Source organism: Mandrillus leucophaeus, unplaced genomic scaffold (assembly GCF_000951045.1).
Source record: "Mandrillus leucophaeus isolate KB7577 unplaced genomic scaffold, Mleu.le_1.0 Scaffold60, whole genome shotgun sequence".
Lineage (NCBI taxonomy): Eukaryota > Metazoa > Chordata > Mammalia > Primates > Cercopithecidae > Mandrillus > Mandrillus leucophaeus.
This window is the reverse complement of record NW_012106475.1, coordinates 7,081,172-7,096,074: the sequence shown is the minus strand read 5'-3', so window position 1 is coordinate 7,096,074 and position 14,903 is coordinate 7,081,172. Positions and strand designations below refer to the sequence as shown.

At 39.5% G+C, this 14,903-nt stretch overlaps 1 protein-coding gene and 1 pseudogene across 2 annotated transcripts in view; one reads left to right on the top strand and one right to left on the bottom strand.

Moving 5' to 3' along the window:
* KLHDC1 (kelch domain containing 1) overlaps window positions 1-14,903 on the top strand; it is a 49,254-nt gene that overhangs the window by 10,609 nt on the left and 23,742 nt on the right. The window contains exons 5-8 of the mRNA XM_011999771.1: window positions 8,206-8,284; window positions 10,353-10,436; window positions 13,588-13,671; window positions 14,123-14,181. Coding sequence (XP_011855161.1) covers window positions 8,206-8,284; window positions 10,353-10,436; window positions 13,588-13,671; window positions 14,123-14,181 — 306 coding nt within the window. The remainder of the gene's footprint in view (window positions 1-8,205; window positions 8,285-10,352; window positions 10,437-13,587; window positions 13,672-14,122; window positions 14,182-14,903) is intronic.
* LOC105553631 lies at window positions 6,358-6,892 on the bottom strand (annotated as a pseudogene). The gene has a single exon (XR_001008185.1). The product of XR_001008185.1 is annotated as a 40S ribosomal protein S18 pseudogene (transcript).

The following is a 14,903-nucleotide window of genomic DNA, read 5'->3' as shown; positions in this document are numbered from 1 at the left end:
AAAAAAAAAAAAAAAAAGATATGTATATAAAAAATAAAAGATAAAACATAGCCTTACCTTTTAAACCTAGATGTTTATGAGCAATGAGTATTGATTTTTATTAAATACTTTTTATTTTAAAGTCGTTTGAGGTTTTTTTCTCATTTAAGTACTGATGTCATTAAATATTTTCTAATATGATATACTCGTGTTTCTGATATAAATCTTACTTGGTTGTAACAAGTATTTCAACATATCGTTGAATTTTATTCACAGGTATATACATAATTTTTTAGGAGGAGTAATTGATAGCTTTGTTGATTTGCCTCCTGGTTATGCTTAACTTTTTGTCATTTTGGTTTGCAAAAAGCATTTTAAGGGCTAGAGGCAAACATAGGACTGAACTCTTATCGCTGAACCTTACATAGGCTTATATAAAGGGAATATCTTTGAATGCTTATGACAATGACGTGTGTTTCTGTAAGCCACTATGGTTTTCTGCCTTTGTTTTTCCAGGTTAATCTACCCTATATTTTTGGACCTTTAAAGGTTTTTTTGTTGTTGTTAATATGTAAAAGAAACCAGTAACAGTGATTGCCCTAGGCAAGGGAATTAAGTGACAGAGTAGGAGGGAGACTTGCCTTTTGCTATGCTTTTTTTTTTTTTTTTTTTTTTTGAGACAGTCTAGCTCTTGTCACCCAGGCTGGAGTGCAGTGACGTGATCTCTACTCACTGCAACCTCTGCCTCCTGGTTCAAGGGATTCTCCTGCTTCAGCCTCCCAAATAGCTGGGGTTACAGGTGCCTGCCACCATGCCCAGATAATTTTTGTATTTTTGGTAGAGACAGGGTTTCACCATGTTGGCCAGGCTGGTCTCAAACTCCAGACCTCAGGTGATCCGCCCACCTCAGCCTCCCAAAGTGCTGGGATTACAGCCATGAGATACCACACCTGGCTTGCTACACCTTTTTGAAAGGTTGTGGTAAATACATAAAACATAAAATTTTTCATTTTAACTATATTAAGTATACAATCCAGTGGCATTAATTACCTTCATAATGTTGTGCAACCATCACCAGTACCTACTTCCAAACTTTTTAATTACTCCAAACAGAAACTCTGTACCCATTAAGCAATATCTCCCCATTCTCCCTTCTTTCCAACCCCTGGTGACCTCTAATCTTTCCGTCTATAATAATTTACGAATAAGCAGATAATAGGTATGTCATAAAAATTGAATTATAAAATGTTTGTTCTTTTTGTCTGCCTTATTTCACTTAACATGATGTTTTCAAGGTGCATTATGTTGTAGCATATATTATTCCTTTTTATCGCTGAGTAATATTCCACTGTATATATATACCACGTGTTGTTTAGCCATTTATATGTTGATAGATGCTTGGGTTGTTTCTACTTTTTGGCTATTTGTGAATAATGCTGCTGTCAGTGTTGGCATATAACTTTGTTTGATTCAATTTTCAATTCTTTTGAGTATATATGTTAAGAATAGAACTGCTGGGTCATTTGGTGAATCTATGTTTCAGTTTTTGAGGAACCACCAACTATCTTCCTTAGTGATTATACCATTTTACATTCCCACCAGCAAGAAACAAGGGTTCCAGTTTCCCCACATCCTCACCTATGCTTATTTTGGGTGGGTGGGTGGGTGTGTGTGTGTGTGTGTGTGTGTGTGTGTGTGTGTGTGTGTGTTTAATAATAGCTATACTAGCAGATGTGAAATAGCATTTCATTGTGATTTTGATTTGTATTTTCCTAATGACTAATGATGTTGGCTTATTGGACATTTGTACATCTTCTTTGGAGAAATGTCTATTCAAATTGTTTACCCATTTAAAAAAACGAGTTGTCTGTCTTTTTGATGTTACGTTACAGTAGTACTTTACATATTCTGGGTGTTGATCCCTTATCAGATATATTTAGTTGTATTTTATTTGTCTTGCTTTGGTATCATGGTAATGCTAGTCTCAAACTAAGTTAGGAAGTATTCCCTCCTCACTTTTTTTCTTTTTTTTTTTTTTTTGGAAGAGTTTGAGTGGGATTGGTGTTAATTCTTTTTAAAATATTTGGTAGAATTCGCCAGTGAAGCCATTTGGTCTTGGGCTTTTCTTTCTTGGGAGGGTTTTGATTACTGATTCAATCGTCTTACTTGTTATAGGTTTATTCAGATTTTCTATTTCTTCTTGAGATATATTTTGTTTTTGTTTTTATAAGAGTCAGGCTCTTTCTCTGTTACCCAGACTGGAGTGCAGTGGTGCTATCATGGCTTACTGCAGCTTTGAACTCCTTGAACCCTCAAGCAGTCCTTCCACCTCAGCCTCCTGAATAGCTGGGACTACAGGCACGTGCCACCATCCCTGACTAAGATTTTTATTATTTGTAGGGATAGGGTCTCATTATGTTGCCAGGCTGGTCTCAGACTCTTGGCTTCAAGTGATCCTTTCACCGCAGCCTCCCAAATTGCTAGGATTACAGGCATGAACCACTGTGCCCGGCATTGAGGGTGTGCATCTTTCCAGGAAGTTTTCCATTTCATCTAAGTTATCCAACTTGTTGATATACCCTTCTTCATGGTATTCTGTTTTTTTGTTGTTGTTGTTGTTTGTTTGTTTTTGAGACAGGGTCTCACTCTGGTTGCCCAGGCAGGAGTGTAGTGGTACTGTCTTGGTTTGCTGCAGCCTCTACCTCCTAAGCTCAGGTGATTCTCCTACCTCAGCCTCCCAAACAGGCAGGACTACAGGTGCACGCCATCACGCACAGCTGAGTTTTTTGTACTTTTAGAAACAAGGTTTCACCATGTTGGCCAGGCTGGTCTTGAACTCCTGGACTCAGGCAATCTGCCTACCTCGGCCTCCCAAAGTGCTGGGATTAAAGATGTGAACCAGCATGCCCAGCATAGTATTCTTTTGTCATCCTTTTTATTCTGTAGTATCTTCACTTCTGATTTTAGTAATTTGAATCTGCTCACTTTTTTGTTAGTACAGCTGTCTAAGCATGTGTCAATTTTGTTGATCTTTTCAAAGAATCAACTTTTGTTTTGTTGCTTTTCTTTCTTTTCTTTTCTTTTCTTTTTTTCTTTTTTTTTTTTTGAGTCGTAGTCTCACTCTGTTCACTCTGTTGCCCAGGTTGGAGTGCAGTGACATGATCGTGGCTCACTGCAACCCCCGCCTCCTGGGTTCAAGCGATTCTCCTGCCTCAGCCTCCCAAGTAGCTGGGATTACAGCCGCCTGCCACCACACCCACCTAATTTTTTTGTATTTTTAGTAGAGACGGGGTTTCACCATGTTGGCCAAGCTGGTCTCGAACTCCTGACCTGAAGTGATCAGCCTGCCTTGGCCTCTCAAAAGTGCTGGGATTACAGCCATGAGCCACCCTGTCTGGTCTGTTGTTTTTCTTGATTGTTTTTCTATTCACTATTTTATCTCGCCTCCAACCTTTATCATTTTCTTCCTTCTGCTCTCTGTAAGTTTAGTTTGTTCTTGTCTAGTTCCTTAACTTGTACAGTTACGTTATGGATTTGAGATTTTATTTTTAATGCAGGCATTTATAGTGATACATTTCCCTCTGAGCCCTGCCTTCGCTGCATCTCATAAGTTTTGTTGTTTTTGTTTTCATTTATCTCAAGGTAATTTCTAATTTCCCTTATGATTTCTTCTTTGACCATTTGGGTTAACAGGATTTTTTTTCTCTCAGCACTTTACAGGTTTTATTACATTGCTTTTTGGCCTCCATTTTTCTTTCTCTTTTTTCTTCCCTTCCTTTCTTACTTTTATTTATTTCCTTTATTTATTATTATTATTTTTGTGTTATAGGGTTGGTCTCACTCCATCACTCACCCAGACTGAAGTGCAGTGATGTAATCATGGCTCACTGCAGCCTCAGACTCCTGGGCTCAAGTGTTCCTCCTTCCTCCTCTCAAGTAGCTAGGACTACAAGTGCATGCCACCACACTCAGCAATTTTTTTTTTTTTTTTTTTTTTTTTTTGAGATGGAGCTTTGCCGTTGTTGCCCAGGCTGAAGTGCAATGGCGCAATCTTGGCTCACCGCAACCTCTGTCTCCCGAGTTCAAGCAATTCTCCTGTCTCAGCCTCCTGGGTAGCTGGGATTACAGGCATGCGCCACCAAACCCAGCTAATTTTGTATTTTTAGTAGAGATGGGGTTTCTCCATGTTGGTCAGGCTCGTCTCAAACTCCTGACCTCAGGTGATCCGCCTGCCTTGGCCTCCCAAAGTGCTGGGATTACAGGCATAAGCCACAGCACTCAGCCTTTTTTTATTTTTTGTAGAGATGGGGATCTCACTATGTTGCCCAGGCTGACCTGAAACTCCTGGGTTCAAGCAGTCCTCCTGCCTCAGCCCGCCACATTGCTGGTATTGCAGGTGTGACCCACTGTGCCCAGTCTGGCTTCCATCTTTTTTGTGACAAATTTACCCTCATTTGTGTTTTTGTTTCTCTGTATATGTCTTTTTTTTGTCTTTATCTTTTCTGTATTTTTGCCCTTAAATAATTTGATTAATTATGCCTTGGTGTAGTTCCTTTGTATTTATCTTACTTGGAGTGTGCTGAGCTTCTTGGGTTTGGAGGTTGATAGCTTCCATCAGTTTCTTAGTAATTAAATTATCAAATATTTCTTTTCCATATTTCTTTGTCTCCCCTTCTGGGACTCCCATTACATGCATGTTAGACCATTTTGATACTGTTCCACAAAGCTTTGGCTACCTGTTTCTTTTCCTCCCATTCTTTCCTTTTCTTTGTGTTTTAACTTGGATATTTTTTATGAATCTATTGACTTGTCTTCAAGTTTACTGATGTTTTCCATTGCTGTGCCAAGTTTATTAATTATCAAGTTCCAGAAAGGAAGTTTTTTAAAAAAGTTTGCTGTTTAACCTATATAATGAATTCTTTAGTTCTGACATCTTATTTTCTATTTTTAGCATTTCCATTTAGTTCTTTTTTATGTTTCTATCTCTTTGCTCAAATTACCCATTTATTCCTGCATGTTGTCCACATTTTCCCACTATTAGTATCGTCATCATAGTTTTTTTAAAGGCCCTTTCTGATAATTCCATTATCTAGACCACCTCTTTCTGAGTCTATTTATATTGAGTCTTTTCTTTCATCATCATGGGCCGCTTTTTTGTGCCTTTTTGTGTATTTTGTAATTTTTATTTTTTTGAGACAAGGTCTCACTCTCACTCAGGCTGTAGTGCAGTGGTGGCTCAGTACAACTGAGACAAGGTCTCACTCTTACCCAGGCTGGAGTGCAGTGATGTGATCATAACTCGATACAACTGAGACAGGGTCTCACCTCACTCAGGCTGGAGTACAGTGGTGACTCGGTACAACTGAGACAAGGTCTCACTCTTACCCAGGCTGGAGTGCAGTGATGTGATCATAACTGGGTACAACTGAGACAAGGTCTCATCTCACTCAGGCTGGAGTGCAGTGGTGTGATCATAACTCAGTACAACCTTGAACTCTGAGTTCAAGCAGTCTTCCCACCTCAGCCACCTGGGTAGCTGAGACTACAGGTATGCACTGCCACACCTTTCTTTCCTTTTTTTTTTAAAAAAAATTTCTTGTGGAGACAGGTCTCCTTATGTTGCCTAGGCTGATCTCAAACTCCTGCCCTCAAGCAATCCACCTGCCTCAACCTCCCTGTAGTTTTTAAATTATATGCCAGATCTTCTGTCTGAAAGAACAGTAAAGATTGGAATAAATTATATTTATCTTCAGAAAGGGGCATGCCCTTTCTTCTTTTTTAGGTTGCTAGAGTAAGAGCTGAGTCAGTCTAATTTGTAGGTAATTTGTATTTGGGCTTTGTTGTAGCTTTAGTTTGACTGAGTTTTACCTCTGGCTTCAAATGTTTTAGAACAGTACTTTCCTATACTAGGGATCCCTATTTGAGCACTGAGATTTTCTGCTGTGCTTCACAGCTGCATTCCTGCCTCTCAAAACTGTGGGAGATCTCTCCATGTTTTATAGTCCAGTTGGTAGGTCATTGGGCCACGAGGCAATTCTCTTTGCTCTCTGATCCCACCTTATGCTTTCTGCACCCTGGAAGACCTCTTTCAGCCTTGCATTTCCTCCCCTGGCCTTTGGAGGGCAGGTACTCTATAGGGTGTAAATGTTTGGCATGCCCCTGAGGTGTTTCTTTCAGATCTCCTGTTTGCATCCCAAACTTTAGTAGTCCAAAGCTTAGATGGCCTAAAGGGAATTTTCTCAGCTCTCCTCTGCCTCCAGCTGTTGGTGACTGACCCTCATCCCTCCCTGAAGATTATGTGAAAGAGTTAAGGAGTAGGTTAAATTCCCTTTATGGCTGGGTTTCTTTTTCTTTTCTTTTCTTTTTTTTTTTTAAGATGTATAAACTATTTATTAACAGACAAGGCCTACAGACTTATTTCTTCTTGGACACACCCACGGTGCGGCCCCCGGCGGCCAGTGGTCTTGGTGTGCTGGCCTTGGACACAAAGGCCCCAGAAGTGGCGCAGCCCTCTATGGGCCTGAATCTTCTTCAGTCGCTCCAGGTCTTCACGGAGGTTGTTGTCCAGACCATTGGCCAGGACCTGGCTATATTTTCCATCCTTTACATCCTTCTGTCTGTTCAAGAACCAGTCTGGGATCTTGTACTGGTGTGGATTCTGCATAATGGTGATCACACGTTCCACCTCATCCTCAGTGAGTTCTTCCACCCTCTTGGTGAGGTCAGTGTCTGCTTTCCTCAACACCACATGAGCATATCTTCGGCCCACACCCTTAATGGCAGTAATGGCAAAGGCTATTTTCCGCCGCCCATCGATGTTGGTGTTGAGTACTCGCAAAATATGCTGAAACTTTTCAGGGATCACTAGAGACATGGCGGCAGCACAAGCAGCAGCCTGTAGGCCTGCTGTGGAAGAGAGCGGCTGGGTTTCTTCAGATGCTAATTTGGGGCCGGGCGCCATGGCTCAAGCCTTGTATTAGGCGTTTTTCACACTGCTGATAATGACATACCCAAGACTGGGCAATTTACAAGAGAAAGAGGTTTATTGGACTTACAGTTCCATGTGGCTGGGGAGGCCTCATAATTATGGCTCAAAGTGAAAGGCAAGTCTCACATGGCGGCAGATAAGAGAAGAGAGCTTGTGGAGGGAAACTCCCCTTTTGAAAACCATCAGATCAGTGGGTGCAGTGGCTCATGCCTGTAATCCCAGCACTTTGGGAGGCCAAGGTGGGCAGATCACTTGAGGTCAGGAGTTCGACACCAGCCTGGCCAACATGGTGAAATCGTATCTCTACTAAGAATACAAAAATGAGCCAGGCATGGTGACAGGCGTCTGTAATCCCAGCTACTCGGGAGGCTGAGGCAGGAGATTCACTCCGGGAGGCGGAGGTTGCCATGAGCAGAGATCACGCCACTGCACTCCAGCCTGGGAGACAAGAGTGAGACTCTGTCTCAAAAAAAAAAAAAAAAAACCATCAGATCTCATGACACTTATTCACTATCACGAGAACAGCCTGGGAAAGATCTGTCCCCATGATTCAGTTGCCTCCCATTGGATCCCTCCCACAGCACATGGGAATTCAAGATGAAATTTGGGTAGGGACACAGCCAAACCATATCACGCCTGTAATCCCAGCACTTTGAGAGGCCAGGGTGGGAGGATTACCTGACCCCAAGAGTTCAAGACCAGCCTGGGCAATATGGTGAAACCCCATCTCTACAAAAATATAAAAATTAGCCAGGCATGGTGGCACACACCTGTAGTCACAGCTACTCAGGGGTCTGAGGCAGGAGGACTGCTTGAACCCGGGAGGTGGAGATTGCAGTGAGCCGAGATCATGTTCATGCTACTGCACTCAAGTCTGGGTGACAGAGGGAAACCGTGTCTCAAAAAGAATAAATAAATAAATCTAATTTGCCATGCCAATATAAATGTAGCTGTTAAAAATTTGAGTAGCTTCTTACAAACCCTGTGTGTGCTGGATTCTTCCTCTTGCTGTTACACAAGGGATGAAAGCAGCTATGGGTCTCTTCTTTCCCATTGAGAGCTCATCACTTTCTGGAATTGGTTTATTTAGGTCTCTTTGTTCCCTCAGCTCTGAAATTATTCTTTTTAAACTGTGATTTTGTGTTTGGGTTGTTAAGGTGAGAGGATCTTTTTCAGCTTTCTATGAACAAACTGGAAACAGAATTCCTAAAGTGTGTCCTTTTGTGTTTGTTTTTCAGACTAATATATTTTGGTGGTTATGGGTGTAGGAGACACAGTGAACTCCAAGACTGTTTTGATGTTCATGATGCATCTTGGGTAAGATAGTAATCACTGTTTACATTTCCCTCCAATTCAGTATAGCCTCAACATCTTAGAAATAATGAGCCTGGTCTTTCTCATTTTTGGAGCTACCAATTTGTCATAATTGACACTATGAAAAAATGTGTTTTCTCTCTTTAACATTTGTATCCATTTGGCAAGAGGTATCTCATGTAGTGGTATTAGCCTTCATGGCTATTGGCAGAGTAATTTCTTTTCTTATATCATTAATCACAGATACCTGCTTCTGTTAGACAGGTAGCGACTTTAGTGCAACTTAGAAAAATTATGTTCATATTTAACCACAATAGCTCTTGTTGACATACATCTCTTTTTAGATATGTCCACTAGAATTATTCATAGGTCAGACTGGCCTCTAGGTAAGAGTCCATGGGTAGTGATATTAATTTCTCTACTTATTCTTACTGATTAGACAGTAAATCATTATTAGTGAAAGAAGTTATGAATTACAAAAATGAAATTTTTAAACAGATAATTTAAAAAACCATTGATCCTCTCACCAAGATGCAGTCTTATTAGTTTTACCTTCTACTAGTATGTATTATTCTATATTATTAATGTAAATAAATATATACATGTATATATGTGTATATATGTTTATACACACACATATTTCATGTCTATTGCTTTGTATATGGGTATTTTTGAAAATTCCCCATGTTTCTATGTCGTTTTTGAGTTTTAAAAATGATATATCATTAAAGCTTTGCTACTTAAAGTATTGCTGAGAATTTTCAGGAATATAACTTCTATTTATATCTAGTTATTTTTATTCATCAGTGAAATAACTCAATTTTTTTCTCCTACAATACAGTTACTAAGCTAAATATCATGTCTTGAAGTTTCTGGAACACAAATGGGTTTTTTTCATTTAGACTCTAAATGAGCTGGGTGTGGTGGCACATTTCTATAATCCCACCTACTAGGGAGGCTGAGGCAGAAGGATCACTTGTACCAAGGAGTTTGAGACCAGCCTGGGTAACATGGTGAGACCGTTTCAATTTAAATAAAATTAAAAAATAGATTCTAAACTAAGTAAATTGTTTAGCTTATTTGTCTTGCTTGACAAGGCCTGACAAAAATAAATGATGTATTTCTGACACACAATGTAAAACTGGCACAGAGATCATCTAGAGTAGTGATAGAGGATTTCAGCACTCTGGGAGATGCTAAATACAGTATAGCTGCTAATTCTTTACCTTGCTGACAAAGAATTTTATATCTTAGGATATAAAGAAGAGAGTGGTTGGCTGGGCATGGTGGCGCACGCCTATAATCCTAACACTTTGGGAGGTGGAGATGGGCAGATTACGCGGTCAGGAGATCAAGACCATCCTGACTAACACGGTGAAACCCAGTCTCTACTAAAAATACAAAAAAAAAATTAGCCATGCGCGGTGGCAGGCACCTGTAGTCCCAGCTACTCGGGATGCTGAGGCAGGAGAATCGCTTGAACCGGGAGACGGAGGTTGCAGTGAGCCGAGATCGCGCCACTGCACTTCAGCCTGGGCAACAGAGAGAGACTCTGTCTCAAAAAAAAAAAAAGAAAGAAAGAAAGAAATCTTAAAAAAAAAGAAGAGAGTGGTCATAAGTTTAATCTATAAGAACCAGTTGCTTGGTGAAGTAGAAGTGATTAGAAGTTTTTGGAAACAGGAACCATGCCCACCCTCTAAAGTTTATTATGGCAAAAATGAGTTCTGAGCATGTACTTTAGGAAAACAGATTTAAAAATGTAAACATTATTCTATCCTCTGCAATTTTAAAAATGATCATCCTTTGAGAAAATTGAAAGATTGTCAACAAGTAAAATTATGATTCACTGCAAACATTACTATGAGAAGAAAAGTTGCCAGGTGGTGCTGCTACTGGTCTGGGGACCATGCTTTGGGAGGAACCCATGTATCCATTGGCTTTGTGACTATGGTAACACTTAACTCTATTTTTGTAAGGTGTCTATTATTTTACCAGTAAATATGTGATAAAACTGTAATAATAATGTAAAAATTATTAAAGCTTTTAGATATTTAAAAAATTTCTCTTTTAGGAAGAGCAGATATTCTGGGGATGGCATAATGATGTCCATATATTTGACACAAAGACACAGACTTGGTTTCAACCAGAAATTAAAGTAAGTGTTGTAAAAAGTCATCTTTATATATTTGTATTTAAAACTCAATTTTTTACTGTGGATTTTGGGGTTTTTTTGTTTGTTTGTTTGTTTTGTGTTTTTGAGACAGGGTCTTGCTTTGTCGCCCAGGCTGGAGTGCAGTGGCACAATCTCAGCTCACTGCAACCTCCGCCTCCCGGGTTCAAGTGGTTCTCCTGCCTCAGCCTCCTAAGTAGCTGGGACTACAGGCGCGGGCCACCATGCCTGGCTAATTTTTGTATTTTTAGTAGACACGGAGTTTCACCATGTTGGCCACAGTGGTCTCGAACTCCTGACCTCAAGCGATCTGCCCACCTCAGCCTTGCAAAGTGCTCAGATTACAGGCATTATAGGTCACCACACCCAACCTGTTATTTGGATTTTTGTAATTAGGTTTGTAATCACATACCAAGTAGTTCTCTAGGGTACTTTCATTAATAGCATTAAGAAAAATATCAGAGCCGTAGATGGCACCTGTAGTCCCAACTACTCAGGAGGCTGAGGCAGGAGGATCACTTTAGTCCAGGAGTTTGAGGCTGTAGTGTGCTACAGTCACACCTGTGAATAGCCACTGCACTCCACTGCATTCTAGCCTGGGCAACATAGCGAAGCCCCATCACTCAAAATAAATAAAACAAAAAAAAATGCATATTCTTCTCCATGCCAGCTAAGGTTTTCTAGAAAAAACTCTTTTAATGAGGTGCCATCATCATTCTTTACCACAAGTGTCATGCCCTGATTTAATAAAGGCCTATTTTTTAAAATCCTTTTATAACAAAGCCCATGTTTTTTATACCCTTGAATTCAGAGGTAGATGCAATTATGGCATGACAAAAAGTACATTATCAGTATTCTTTCATTTGTTAGTGACAAAAAACAAATTCAAATTAGATTAAGCAATAATGAATTCTCACATAGCTGGAAAGCATATTGGAATGGCTCACAAAGTAGAAGGAAGAGCCGCAGGGACCACGGCCTCAGGAACCGGAGCAGGTTACTCAGCATCCTCACAATACATTCTGTCTTTCTGTCTGCTTTTCTCTGCTTCTCTTTGTGTGCTTGTTTCATTCCGTCTATGGCAGACACATTGGCTCATTTAGGAGGGAATATGGTCCTGGTTACACACACAGTTATTTGTATTGTACTCTCTCAACGTCTATATATTAGTTTTAGAAAAGGGCCGGGCTTGGTGGCTCATGCCTGTAATCCTAGCACTTTGGGAGCCAGAGGCGGGTGGATTGCCTGAGCTCAGAAGTTTGAGACCATCCTGGGCAACACCTTGAAACCCCATCTCTACTAAAAATACAAAATAAATTAGCCGGGCGTGGCGGCATGCGCCTGTAGTCCCAGCTACTCAGGAGGCTGCGGCAGGAGAATTGCTTGAACCTGGGTGGCCGAGGTTGCAGTGAGACGAGATTGCGCCACTGCACTCCAGCCTGGGCAACAGAATGAGACTCCGTCTCTACAAAAAAAAAAAAAAAGAAAGAAAGAAAGAAAGAAAGGGACTTGGCCTCTACTTCGGCATGTTCCTACTCTTTACAGCAATTCCTGATGCCAAAGGGATGACTGGCCAGTCTTGAGTCACATGTTCATTGCTAGCGACAGCAGGGTATTGTGACTGAAAAGCTTACCAGAATTGAACAGAGTGGAATGCTAAGCAGGTCGTATATGCGCAGTTACATATGTGTCTACTAATACACGTATATGACCAGAATTCCTTACAGTCCAGCTTCTGTTCATGGAAATGATGGGAAGGTCTATGCAAAATAGTAAGTGTTAAGAGTTTGACCATTCTCTGGATCCTCTTTTCCAGGCAGTAAATTTCAGATTTTCAGTGCTCTTCTGTTCTCTTCTATATAGTAGAAGAATTCTTCCAAAATTTCAGATCAAGCCTGGGGTAATAATAAAAATTTTGTTCTGCTGGAAGGGCTGGGAACCAAAATTCTTAAATGGTTCTCATTTAAGTGTTATACAGTTAATATCTGAATTATGTCTTACCAAGTTGACCTCAGCACAGTTACTCAAATAAGCCTGAAAAGTTTAGGAAGTTATGATATTGGATGCAGGCTTTAATTTCCTATACCCACTTTGAGTAGCCAGTGAACTGAAAATGTCAGGTTCTTTCAGAACTTGGAATTAAAATACATACATAAAGGCACTCACCATGAAAACATGGAAATTATGCAGAAGATTCTTCCCTTAAATCTTATTCATTCATCTACCCATGATACTTGCTTTTGCCACCAATTAAAAACCTCTCTAGGGTGGCATGGTGGCTCACACCTGTAATCCCAGCACTTTGGGAGGTCGAGGCAGGCAGATTACTTGAGGCCGGGAGTTTGAGACCAGCCTGGACAACAAAGCAAAACCCCATCTCTACTAAAAATACAAAAATTAGCTAGGCCTGGTGTTACGCGCCTGTAATCCCAGCTACTCAGGAGGCTGAGGCAGGAGAACTGCGTAAACCTGGGAGGTGGAGGTGGCAGTGAGCCAAGATCGCACCGTTGCACTCAAGCCTTGGTGACAGAGCAAGACTGCCTCAAAACAAAAAACAAAACTTCTCTAAAGAAAAGATCTGCTATATTTATTCAAAATAAAGTGTAGAGAAGTATTACCAATGTTAAGAGTTTCAGTGAGAGAGAAAGCACTGTCTGGCTTAAGCCAAGAGTGAACTTATTGTAAATTTGAGGCATCAAGAGTTTTGGAGCCATTTTTAATTTTACAGAGTTTCTGAGATAATCGCAATATGCACCGCTCACTTCTAATAGGAACTCTGTGTGTGAGAGGGAGACAGAGGAGAGAGGGAGAGAGAGAAAATTTCAAAATTTGATTTAAAAATCTTTATACAGTATTTCAAACAAAAATTTACATGAAACCTTATTTTGCTAAATAGTGTCAGACATACAAGAAAAACATTTTCAAAAGTAAAGATCAGGGAGAATAAAATTTATTCTGACAAATAGTATTTGTCTGCAATTAGTACTATTTAGAATAAACTTTTGCATTAGCATTTTTAATTGAATTACAGGTAATGATAACTTAGTGATTAAGACTTTCTCATACTGAGCATAGGAATGTAACTTTATTACAGATATTTCAAGTCTTTGCAATCTGTTCTGATTTCTACTTGCAGGGTGGAGTTCCACCACAGCCACGAGCCGCGCATATGTGTGCAGTTCTTGGAAATAAGGGTTATATCTTTGGCGGACGTGTTTTGGTGAGTGTTTTTAATGGAAATGTGCAGTGCTCCTTATAAAAATTTATCCTCTGAGTTCGTGAAATAATTGAACATTCATGTAATCTAGAGATTAAAATGGCATTCAATACTAACTTTTATTTATCTTCTAATTCATAAACAGACAATACATGAACAATCATAGGTGATTATAAATCATATTTTAATGAGAATCTTTCGGTGCAGTGTCAGAAAAAATTAATTTCTTGTCATCTAAAGCCTGTGAATTTAAACCTATTTCTTCCTTTCCCCTTTGACACGTTGATTTGGGAGCTCTGTGTCAGTCTTATTAATTATTGTTTTCCAATATTTAAACTTCTCATGTGAAGTAAAATAGAAATAGTCTATTTTTAATCTGAACTTACTTTAAAAGAAAAATTTTAGCTGATAAAAGATGTGAAATACTGACCAGTGTAACACACTTTTCTTTTAGCAAACTAGGATGAATGATTTGCACTATCTAAACCTAGACAACTGGACTTGGTCTGGAAGGTAAGTTTGAAGTCTAAGTACATTTTAATCTATAGGCATGTGTGTGTGTCTGTATGTGTCCATAATCCAAATGTGGGTCTTTAACACTGAACTGTCATTTTTTTCCTTCAGATTGTATGTTTAAGTAAGGACTATATAGATTTAAATAGAGTTTGTTCCTTAACCAAACAAGATAAAACATGAAAATACTAACAGTTGAAATTAGATTATATAAAAGTACTGGTTTTATACTAAGTATTTTTTGAGGATTGATCAGTAGAAGAAATGAAGAAGTGGTTGAATGGGGTCATCTCAGGTAAACAAGTAATGGAGTAAAGTCAGATTTTATTTGTAGCTCATAAAATGTATTTAATAATAGAACAAATATATTTAGCTATCAACTTAGCAATTTATATAATGAGATGGAATCAGAGCTATATATTATTCCAAAGTATAAATACCATTAAATACCATAAAACCGTGAAAGTTTCAGAAGAAAATATAGCATATTATGTTTAAAATCTTGGCATGGATGCACACCAACATGGCACAAGTATACGTATGTAACAAACCTGCACGTTGTGCACATGTACCCTAGAACTTAAAGTATAATAATAAAAAATAAATGAAAAGAAAAAAGGCCGGGTGCGGTGGCTCAAGCCTGTAATCCCAGCACTTTGGGAGGCCGAGACGGGCGGATCACAAGGTCAGGAGATCGAGACCATCCTGGCTAATCCGGTGAA